A 12,191-nucleotide genomic window follows, 5' to 3' on the forward strand; every position below is an offset into this window, starting at 1 on the left:
TGTGTGTGTGTGTGTGTGGAAGGGAGGGGGGCCACTGGAACCCCCCAGAGACCCCTGAAGACCCCCAGGCTGAGGGAACCACTGCGCTTACACAGCACTCACTAACCACGGAGTGCGGACTATTTGTCTTGTGTGCGGAGTAGAGAGAGAGAGAGAGAGAGAGAGAGAGAGAGAGAGAGAGAGAGAGAGAGAGAGAGAGAGAGAGGAGGCGGAGTAATACCACATCGGACCAGAGGCTGAGACTGAGGGAAGGAAAAGTTTTTCAAAAGTTTCAGGAGGTTTACGGAGACGCACAGCAGCCGTGGCCGAGCTGCGGAGGATAATACGGGATTGGGACTTAACGCTACGCTTTCCGGCTGCTATTTTTTTTTTGGCTTGGAGTTAGCTATAAACAAACTTTATGAAAGATTCCCCATCGATCTTGGAACTTTTATCTTTATGTGAACTTTTAAAGGATGTATTTCTGCTAATAACACAACTTGAAACGTTGGAAACTTTTCCACCGAAATGGAAGGGAATATTCCATGGATAATCTTTTCATTTTTATTGTTTATTCATAATTGTGAAGGTAAGTCCAATTAATCAATTAACTTTCGTAGCATACAAGTGCGTTTTATACAGACTCGACATGTCTGGACAGCATACCCATCAATATTGCTCGGCTTGTAGCCATCCTTGATTACTTACCGGTGCGCACTATGTCGACATGCTTGCCTAGAAAAACGGATGCTTTTATTTTATAATTCTATTATGACTCTAACTGCCAAAGTTAGCAGTTTGAGTTAGTGATTTCAAGGGATAATCTACAAAAAAATAACAAATCTTTAATTAACAAAAGAACCACTTTGAACCGCTGTCAGATAGTGGTAGTTAGACATTGTAGAAGTTTGCATGCAACGCATGTCAAAATATTGCATACAACTTTTGCACTGACCAAAAATTCGTGGCCATAATGGGCTGTATGGGGAAGTAGATCTTGCTTTACAGATTGCATCTGGTCTGTCTTTTTGGTATCCTCTGTGGGTGGACTTCTCAAAGGCTGATAGCACCGTGAGAGCGCTGCTGTACCTCCGAGTTCACAAAACCAAGCGCAGAAGTTCAGTCTAACATCAGCAGCACTTCAGAGTTTATACTCCCAATTACAGTCGCAGGCCTGTCAAGAGGTATCTGCATAACCAAATTGCATGGGTTTGTAGAGGACATTTTGGCCCAATAATTCTCTTATGTCCCGAAATAAGATGTGGGGGAAGGGTGAGAATTTGTGTAACCTAATGAAGGGGGTGATGAGCCAGAGTTTGCCCCCCTCCTTTTCTGAACAAAGAGCTTTAAACAATTGAATATATTTTCCTAGAAGTGGATGGGGTAACGAGTGCCAGAATATGACAAACTAATGGCCTTATACACACAATACACAAGTTTTTATGTTGATTCTCGATTTGTAGATTGTAGATTTGTAGTTTTAGGCGACATATCAGGATATCGGTGCACATTAAAGTATGCGTTTCAAATTTAGCCAAGGCTGATGTAGAAAACAACTGGCTCAAATCTAATTTATAACTATACACCCATCAGCGTGTATCTGCATCCTGGAAACAAAAAAACTTAATCTGCTTTTGCCAAGAAAGTAAACAACAAACATGCGTGTGTCTGTAAGATGCCACAAGTGGGAAAGATAGACTATCTGCCAAAGACATGGTTGAAATCTGTATGAGTGAGTTTAGAGGATTAAGTGTATTTTAGTATCACTATAACATTCCTACATGGACTTATAATATATCTGTGGTAATCAATAGTGAGGTTATAGGGACCTTATCGTACTTTATGGTATTTGTTATATCCTTTGATATCCCTATAATATTACTATAGGATGTTATAGTTTAGAGTTTTGCTGTGATAATTCATTGAATGTTATTTTTTGTAACGTTAAACTGGATAACATCAAGTCATTTGGCAATTTAATTTGAGTTCTGTGGTTCTCCCTAATTGATTTCTCCCAATTTCCACAGGATTCCGTTGCGTGGATAAATACAGACCTTGTGAAAATGGAGGGACATGCATAGATTCATCTTCTCGATGCATGTAAGTGGACCGTGTAAAGATGTGCTAGGATAAGACCTGTGGGCAAGGGCTTTCTTTCAGGAAGGCCTCAGCATTGATTCCCCCCCCCCCTCTTGCCTTGATTCTTCATAAACTCGACGTTTGAAAGGCATTCGGCTTAAGACCTGAAGTGCAGGCCTTGTGTGTGAATTGATTTTCACAGGCTATTTTTGTCAGTCGTTTCTTCAGAGCTGTGTAAGATAGATGGGCTTTCAGAGAGATACTCATTCTGTGACAATGCAACCAACAGGCCTATACTTTTTATCCTATTGCCTGCTAATTTACAACATTCAGTCAGAAGTGGTGAAAGATGGGAGTAATTGATTAGGACTCTACAGACGAGCATCAACTAGCCTCAACATGTTTGGCTGCTGCTCTCATCTCTTGCACCTGTTGAAGAGCTTTGTCAGACATAAATTACAGTATTAAGCTGCTCCTAGCATGACTAAAGCTTTCCTTCTATGTTCAACCTTTTTTCCTATTTTGTGACCTGAACATTTCTGAGGGTTAATATTGGTGTTGGTTGTACAGTTTTATTTTTACTAGCAAAAATAGTACATTTCAAGGCATTTTTAATTCACTATCTTTTTTTTTAAATTAATTATCTTAGTTTCCCGCCTGCTTTGGGCATTTTTTTTTCTCTCACATCTTTTCAAAGTGATAAGGTCTTTGTTTCTCAAATTGGTGGTGGAGGGGGGGGGGGGGGGGGGGGGGGGGTTGTGTGGGAAACCATTACAATAGTCAAGCTAAATAGCCTACAGTGGCTTGCCTGGGGGGTCATTTGTCCTTTCTAAAACCCCTTAGCTTAGGAAACATGCATGAGAGAGGAGATAGAGGAGATACAGTCATTGATGGAACAGCAACTGGTTGTTTGCCTGCTGTTTCCCTCCAAAAAAGTACATTTATTATTTTATTGGAGTGTGCCAGCTCTTCACCCTGCTGCAGATGTCAATGTTGGGCCAATATTTTGAATGCACTTAATTGTCGCAAGCAATATTTATGTAAATCCTAGTTTATTCGTTTGTTCTTTATATATTATGTTTTGTGACAAAGTAACTGCATAGTGTTGTAAAATATCAACAACTACACTGCCAATACACTAGCCAATGTGTAACTCGACTGCATGTGGAACTAGTAACTACCACCTGCAATTCCCTATATTCTTCAATCATTAGCTGGAGCCAAGATGGGTGAGTGTTATTAAGTGAGTAAATGTATAATTTTATGGCTTGCAGCCAGATTTTCTGAGCCTCTTTCCTTAATCTAACTGCATTTTCCTGAGCAAATCATTTAGTTTCAGCACTGCACAGAACCACACTTTCCTCCCAATAGTCATTATCCTAGTGAAAAATAAAACAAATAAAACTCTTGAACTTGAACCTAGTGTGTACACATAATCTCCAGATTTATTGTGGTCATGTCACTGGGTTATTGTTTGCTTTTGGGAGAGACTGTGTGTGTTCCTCTGGTTGTTTGGGATGTGTACATATATGTTAGGGGTGTGGGAGCTCTGCATGTGTAATCACTCTGCTGGTTCAGTGCCAAGAACAAGAAGCACTAAAGTGCGAAGGGAAAGGATTTCCAATGGAAAGGGGACACCAAATGTCATACCACACAGTGTGGAAGCAGAACCATGGCAGGGCAGGGCAGTGGAGCGGAGCGTGGCCACATGAGAGTGGTCAGACCAGTCCTAGACAGAGGTGAGTGGTGGAGCCACCCCGCCCCTTCCCCTGGGAACCTACAGAAACAGGAGATCCAAAACAGCAGAAAAGATCCTTTCTTCCACCAGATACCTGGCTGTAACCTGGCACCACCAGGACAGGGCGGAGAGGGGCAGAGAAGAAAGGGCACAGCAAAGTGAGGCCGATACGGAGTAGAAAGAGAGAAAGAAAATGCAGATATAGATACAGGTATTGGCATCGGAAGGGAATTTGGAGAACTAGTAGAATACTTTAGATTTCACTTGAAATCACTGTTGATATTGTTCAGTGTATAGAGCGTTCCTCTGTCCCTGCTCTAAAGTTGCACAACCAGGGTGCTACTTCATTTTTCTTGCAGCAAGTAGATTCTCAAGTGGCAGTAATATTATGTGTATGGCAGTTGTCATTGTCTCTGTCCCAGATACCAATGTATCCTCTGTCTTGTTGGCAAACATGAAATTAATACCACACTATACCTTTTAGCATGCCAACCCTCACAAAGTTCTCTCTTTGTCTGCATCTTGTTTGGCCCATCTAGTCTCCTTATGGGTGACTGTGCGGCCCCCCTCCTCAGGTAACTGAGTAAAGGTCTCAGGCCAGAGTATCTGATCAGGGATTACAGGAGTAATCCTCAGTAACCTGTTGCACTGAACAAACCATCTCACTGAGGCAGGACAGACAAATGTGACGAGGATGACTGACAGGTGCAACGGCAGGTGAACAGGCAGATGCATTTCACAGCCTTGTGGCATCTGCACTTGTTACTGGCACTGCAACCATCAACACAATTATCCAAGGCAAAGTGTGAATACTGATACTTTGAGTACTCAACATGGCTTTAGGCCGTGATACTCTTGAATAGAGATTTCAACTACATTTTTTGACTCACTGTTCTCCTTAACATAAATGTTTCTCAACTTTTAACATGGAGTTATTTGGCAGAGTGCATTTTCCCACCCTGTTATTACAGATTGTTAAAGCCTAGTGACAGAGTTTTGTACTTGACAGTGAAGGGTTGAGTGTCACTGAGAGTGCGGTCCTCTAGGTGAGCAGTCAGGAAGTCCAGTTGAAGAGCCATGGGCCCCTCAGCTCCGCCCTGCGTGTGGAATGTGCCGCCCTAGAGAGGGCCACAGTGGCGAGGCCGGAGGGGAGATAATTAGGCAGACTGAGAGGGTGTCATTCAGAGAGGATCCAGCTGGAAGGATCGGGCTGGGGGTGGGGAAGGGGTAGAAGGGGGCTGGGCAGGAGGGAGGGAGGGAGGGAGGGGGGGGGGGGGGGGTGTTGCGTAGAGGACAGCTGGTGGATGTTGTGATGGTAATCCAGTGAAGTCAGATCTTGACAAAGGGGAAGCGTAAGGCCAGGTGCTGCCATTGAGCAGTCTGCCGCCCCCATGCTGCGAGAGACAAGCTCGTGGAGGAATGGAGCCGGTAGCTCTCGGTCCCCCCCAGCACATGTTCCCTCTCTCACAGTGCAGCAGCAGCCACGGCCGCTCTTTGTCTCCGTGTGTTGTCCGGCTCATCCTCTGCCTCTGTCTCTCAACACAGTGGCAGATCGCAGATTACGACCGGCTCTTTCCTCTCAGATCCTCTATGCTGAATGGAAATGAATGCGAGCGGGTTCTCCGCTGTGTGAGGCCTGCGGATGGATACAGTGGCCCTCTGTATGTTATTAATGCCTTGGCCTTGACCTCAGTAGCCGAGTTAGCATATAAATCGTGAATGTTGTGTTTTAATGACCCTATGGTAACTCCCAGCCTCTTAGGACATGATGAAAGAGGACAGCTCTGAGTTTGATAGGGAGCAGACACTTCAGCCAGTGTAGACTGTTGTCTCTCAATGACAGGTTTGTGTTTGTGTCTGCCTCCTTCACTTCACTGTTGGAAAATAGCAAAACCTGTGAATGTGTTTGGGGAGGAGGAAACATTTTTATGTGTCTGCTTTTTTCTTTATTTCAACACTGGAGATGAGGAAGAATTCAGTTATCTTAGGGGAGGGTGAAAACTTTCCTAATCGGAAATGCAGAATTTATTCTTTTATCAAAGGGTGATGAAAAATGTGCTCCAGTGCTTTGCTCAGAAAAGCAATTCACTTTTAAGGGGAAACGCACACACATTCCGAGGCATGTATTTACTGACGGACCATAGCAAAGAGACACAGATTATATTGTTGGCTTGGTTCAGTGCACCTCAGGGCTAGTGTTTTCTCTGGCATCTTTATGGTGGATTAGAAAGGAATGCTTAGTAAGATTCCTCCTGTCCCTCTGTTGCTTTCAGGTTATTGTCCACACCTCCCATCCATTCACCCTGGCAGCCCCCTCAGGAATGCCTTAAACAATACCGCCAGCCTAGTCTCATTGAAAATGGGATGTTTGGAATGACTTGTTTGATTTGCAATTAGTTACTCTGCCATTTTGTGAGGCAACATATAGCCCATATCACTCATGCTAGCCTGACGGGCAGATGGAGCCATCCGTCATGTCAGCATCCAGCAGGAAAACTGATGCATCACAGACGCAGTAGATTCAGAGGGGGGCATATCTATGAAGAGATGAGCAATATCTGACAAGGGGGTTAAACCATCATAGGGAGGAGGAGGGGGTTTGTTGTCCCCTCTTCTCTCTGGGTCATGACGGGAGACTGGGAGCTGTGGTTCCCAGGCCCCCATCACAGGAAGTGGTGCCTTCTCTGACCTCCCTGCTACGCACATCCTGTCTATCTGTGCGGCTTAAGGAGCTTACTCAGTGCACCAGTTGGTCTACATGCTTCTCAATATTCTCATCATTTGCCTCACTTTATGTCCTCCTCCCTTTTGCTACTATGATACAATTACCTTCATCATTTATTACTTTAGCATCAATATTTCAACGTAGGCCTATGTGGCACCCAACCAATCCTGTTAGCTAATTAATGTCAGATTTTCCATTATTGTGTAGCCGGGGAAGGTCCAAGTATGATTTGTGTATTATTAGACTTTTTGGAGTCTGTGTATGTCTGAACCACATGCTTATGTAGGGATAAGCCCACCTCTGAAGTCTCATCCCCTGGCTGTTTGTCCTCATCTGGGAGACGGCGACTTCTGAAGAGACATGCAGGCAGGCCTAATTGGAATAACTGAGGTCGGCCCCCACAGCCCAGCAAAATTTCCCTAGTCTCTCCCTCCCTTTTTAGAAGAGGAAGGGATGGGTCCATCTGTAACTGCTGCAGGAAAAGAAGTGTTTTTTTCCACTAAGTGCTCTTTCCACAAACATATTGATTTTAACCAGGCAACATTTTGTCAGCATTTACCTTAATCTTACCTAAGATTTAGAGGAGGCACTGAGATGAAAAATACTTTGCCACAGGGAAATAACTAAACTAAATTCCCACATTGTGGTTATTTGTTTTGGTGTTTTTCAAATGTTTGAGGAAATATGAGAGGGCCGCACCCTTCATGTTAAACTTCTCCAGTACTTTATGGGTGACAGTGGTTGAGATAATGGACATTCTCTGGCAGTTTCCCTAGTGTTCTCCTTAGCTTATCACTGTGGAACATTGCCAGTGCCCTATAAACAAACCTCATTCTTTCAGGACTATGGACATGTGTGAGGGTTTGTACTGGCCTCAGTCAATCTGTGTGACAGTTTCTGTCAACATCATTAAACTGAGTGTGATTTTTTTCAGATGTAGTTCCAGTTCTACTCACTCCACATGCATTGTGCAGCTGAAATTCACTGTGAATTGAACAATGATATGGCCAACGAGAAGGCCTTAGATACACTATCTGCTGTCACATTAAAGTAATTTTTTACTATTAAGGTTACCATGGGGGGGAAATGTGCTTTGTAGTTGATCTTTCATGTTGGAGAAAAAAAAGCCCTTCTTTTAAATTTCAATTTCAAAGTTTTCCAGAGGTCTGGTTCAGTTTAGGTGGTGGGGTGGGGTTTTTGTGGTGGAGTTCAGTGAAGAATGCTTTGAAAGACCTCGACCCTGGGATTCATGCAATGTGGTTATGGGCAAATGCATTGCAATTCCAAAAATGTCAGGGAGTATTTTCCCTTAATCTGTTGACATTTTAGGCACATTTGTTCAGATAGTGTATGAACTGAAAAGTGTGAAACCTATGAGCTCTTGTCTGGCCACTTTCACTGGAGTATTAGTTAAATGTGTGCTTAGCAAGCAGACTTTTTTCTCATCTAGGTGCAACAATTCGGTGCAATCCCCATAGCCAAGGAGATTTATATTCTGGAGAGTGATCCCTGTAGATCACTCTGCATTTTGGGCTGCTGACGGCGAAGAGGGCACACCGACGGCCTTCCTGGTGTTCTAGTCAGATTCATATTTGCTTTTCTTTAAGAGAAGGTTAATTGTCTTGATGTTCACATGTTTAATATTCATGCATTGGGGTGGGGGTAGGGGGGTGCACTAGAAACCTCCCTCTGGAGATTTGAATACTTCCATTGTCTGTCTAAGCACCATTGTTGAATTAAACTTTGGACTTTAAACTGTGAAACGCGCATCCTTTTAGAAGTGATCATACTCAATTACCAGATTGAATTGGTCCCACACTGCGCTTGGTGCTACCTGCATATGTAGGGGATCAGTCTGCTGAAGTGCTCCAACTGTCCTCATGGAACCCTGTCTCCCAACACCCCCCTCTTCTCTCTCTCTCTCTCTCTCACCGTGGGTTACTGTTGCCAGGCTACAGCCCAGGCCTGTTGGTCCGTGTAAACCCAGGCCTGAAAGACTGGCTGTTTGGGTCACTGCCCCCTCCCCCCCCACCTTCACACAAAGGGGTTCTGACTACTTTAGCTCTTTTATTTGGGCCACAAAACGCTCCCCAACCCCCAATCTGGCTCTTTGCTGAGAAAGGGGAGAGCCAAGCTGAGGAGAGCAGAGCAGAAGAGAGGCTGTCGTGAGGAGAGGAGGGGAGGGGGGTGGGGGGTGGGGATGGGCTCTTGTTGGCAGTGTGGTGTCAGTATGGACTCTCACAAAGGAGTAGAGCTGGTTCCTGCTTGCTTGTGGAGGAGGAGGGTGGGGGGGTTAGGGAACAGGGGGCTGTGCTGTGAGCAAGAGAGTCTGCCTCAGAGAGACACTCTTGTCAGAGCTTCCCAAACCTTCAAACATTTCTTCGAAGCAAGGATCAAAACATTAGCTAATTTCCATTAGCTCTTTCCTTGACATGTGGAGGTTGAATTCTTGTCCCGAGTCAGAAGATGGTAGATGTAGGTCCTGTTCTGTTGTTCCTCTTCTTCATTTGTCTGGGAAATGCCCCTCAGCGCTGAGGGATCGGGAAACCCTCTGAGATAGGAGGTCTCCTCTATACTTGTTGCTTTGTGGACCATGACTGTGTGTATGAACCGTGTCAGAGATTACAGCCTCTTTGTTCACAGGTGAGCCGCCCTCCGACCTCTGGCAGAGTAGCTGCTATTGTGTAGGAGAGGATGAGCTCAGGTTACCTGCCACAATGACCCACAGAGCAGGAAAACTGGCATTGTGTTACACAAGTATAGGTGCCAGGATTCACTCACATAAATCAAAAAGTTTTTTCAGCAGAACAGCACACTTGATGCAGAACACCGGAGAAATCACAGCAGACTGCCAGAATATAACACTATGGACTACAAATAAGATTTATCATTTATAATGTAAAACTGTTCTTCATGAAATGTTTGTCAGTATTTCCCTCTCATTCTCCCTTGTTTTGTAATTTCCTCAGTGGATCCCTCCTCTTTTATGGGTTCACAATACCACTCTTCCACAGAAGCTAAGGCTGGTTGTAAGTTTTTTTTCCTTTGTGTTTGGGCGTTTAGTGATTGTTGCATGTGTGAGTGTTTGCTTTGCCCTGTTGCAGTGGTGCCTTTTACTTAACGCTCCAGAAAGTGTGTAAAGAGTAACTCTTAATGCATGTGTTTGTGAAGGATGTCCATATCTTGTGTGTGTGTGTGTGTGTGTGTGTGTGTTGGTGCCTCTGCTGGTCCCATGAGCAGAATAGCACAGTTGTTCTAGCTTAACGTCTGGCAGAGCAGGCAAATGCCAGACACCCAGAGTTGCACTGACAGATGTGGACAGATGCATGGTGCCGGGGCTGCAGCTGGCGCGAGCCCTCATATGTGTTGTGACGTGAAGAGATTACCCACTCTGGCCATGCCTCCGCTGCACTCACACACCTCCCCCTCATCTGGCGCGCTCTCTTCCTCAAAGGTCAGAAGTCGACGCTCACTGAATGTGACCCAGGGGCCCGTTGCACAACAACAGCTCGCACCTGCCGTCCACGTCCGCCGCAAATAAGGCTGGGCCCAGGCGAAGGTTCAGTTCCTGCCCTGCTGTTCCCAGAGGCGGTGGAATCTGCGAGGTTGTAAAGAGCCTGATAAGGCGGCTCTCAGGTGCACCGGGACAAAGTTGCGCGTCTCACACAGTCTCTCCACTGATAGCACTCTGACTTGTGTGTTATGGGAGTAGCATGTTTGCAATGGCTCAGGTCGAGACAAAAGAATGTGTGTTTTGGCTGCTCAACCCTGTGCATTTGTAAGGGAGGACAAATAATTTCTCCAGCATTCCTGCAATGGCCATTCTCATACACCCACACACACACTTCATTCTCACAGTTGAATCACACTTTTTTCAAATACCTGAATTCTTTGAAATATATAGACACATTTATTTTTTCTCTGTGTCAAGGAAACCTTTTTACTATCCCTGTTTTAGATTAATGTGCTACTATCTTGGTCTTATTCACTTTAACTCCGACAGTTACGCACACACGCATGGACACACACCTCTTCCTAGAAGGAGCTGTAAGTTATTCTCTGCCCATGGAGAGTTGTGATGGTCTTTGGAGGAGAACAACAGGCTGTAAAGATTGTGGCTCTTTGGCTTTCTTCGGCAGTCAAATGCCCACAGCACAGAATGGCCCCAGAAGAGTTTGACTGTCAGTCTGCGTTGTATTTTTCAGCCCTCCAAGCAACTTTCTTCCTCAGTCTCTCCAAAGCCCTCTTTGTGCCACAACTGTGTGTTTCATTTTTTTAGTGACACTCTAGATTCCAGACATAGTTAATTTGCCTCTAAATAAACCCAGCCAAGCCATGACAAATAGCCAAGGGGACCATGGGTGGGGGGAAGTGATTGGTAGGGTGTCAGGCTTGCTCGTTCGTCTGTGAGGTTGCCAGGGCAACGGGGATCGGGGATTCAGAGTGAGTGCAGTGTTTTCAGAGCAGGAGACGAGGGATTACAGGAAATATGACATGACATTCTCTCTGGACCAGACCACTCCCTCCTCCTCTTCCTCCTCCTCCTCTCCACCGACCCCACCCTCCAAAGACATTCTCTCTCCAACAGACCGCCCCCCTCCCCGCTCTCTGCAGCCTGACTGACATTATCATCACAATCAGACTGGGGACCTCTGACATCTGACCTCTCAGCGTGTGAGGGGGGGGTAGGAGTGGGTCGGGGGTGGGGTGGGGTGTGTGGAGGGGGGGCGAGCCTACGTTAAGGGGGGCTTCAGGAGATGGAAGACTAGTAACTGAGCCAACTCTTTCTCAACATGGATGTTGCAGTGCTGCTTTCTGTTTTATCATCCAGCCAAGTCTCAGTGCCTCAGTGCTGCCCTTGTTCTGTATCCTTCACCATGGGAAAATCACCTCTTCGCCTATAGTGATGCCCTGTTGAAATTATAAGAGTTATGCTTGGTTACTTGAGTAATTGTCATATACAGGCAAAACTATTATTTTTGGAGACATTTGCCTGTTTTTTTTTTCTGGACTTTTTGTTTCCATGTGTGTGCCTGCACATTCTTGTGGGTATGCCTGTGTGTCTGGCTCCTCAATGCTGAGCCCTGTGGCTGCTCCATTTCACCATTGTCTTTGTAAGCCTGAAAAAAAGGCCAAAGAAATCTGAGTGGCCTTCAGTTTTTCTGAACCAGAGCAGAGCAGCCAGCAAGAAAGCAGGCCATCTCAGTGCTGAGCCAAATCCGGATCAGTGCCTCCTGTTTAGCCCCTACCTGGAGCAACCTCAGGCTCCCACAGAAATATAGCCACAAAACATAACTATAATAAAATATGAGCTCAAACCAGTGTAACTGTGGTGCTCCTGTAACAGAGTGCAGAGGAAAACTCATTGTTGATTCTGCCCAGGGGTTCCTCTCCAGTGAAAGAGAAGACAGAGCCCAAGGGCGGGCCGAAACCCAGCCATCACTGCCCTGTCATCAGCATCAAACGGCCTGTTTGAAGAGGGGGCCTGTCCCCAGGCAGGGGCTCCCAGTGTGGGTGTAGGGTTACCAGCTCTTAACAGCCCCCAGTCCAAACCATGTCTGAGCTCCCCCAGGACCCCTGGAGAGAGCTATAGGAAACCCTGTTTATGTGTTTATCTCTTCTTACTGGAGCACTTTTTTAGGTCAGGCTCATTGTTTCATCAAGATAAAG

At 45.5% G+C, this 12,191-nt stretch overlaps 1 protein-coding gene across 1 annotated transcript in view; it reads left to right on the forward strand.

Annotated features, from left to right (window-relative positions):
- The first annotated feature begins 292 nt into the window (after nt 1-292).
- The window catches only part of notch3 (notch receptor 3), a 30,760-nt gene continuing 18,861 nt past the window's right edge, over nt 293-12,191 (forward strand). The window contains exons 1-2 of the mRNA XM_071526850.1: nt 293-568; nt 2,007-2,079. Of these exons, the coding sequence (XP_071382951.1) occupies nt 508-568; nt 2,007-2,079 (134 nt within the window). The 5' untranslated portion in view covers nt 293-507. The remainder of the gene's footprint in view (nt 569-2,006; nt 2,080-12,191) is intronic.

This window comes from Centroberyx affinis, unplaced genomic scaffold (genome assembly GCF_046629955.1).
Source record: "Centroberyx affinis isolate AG114_WGS23_722 - 3 ecotype Tasmania unplaced genomic scaffold, CSIRO-AGI_Caff_v1 ptg001471l_1, whole genome shotgun sequence".
Lineage (NCBI taxonomy): Eukaryota > Metazoa > Chordata > Actinopteri > Beryciformes > Berycidae > Centroberyx > Centroberyx affinis.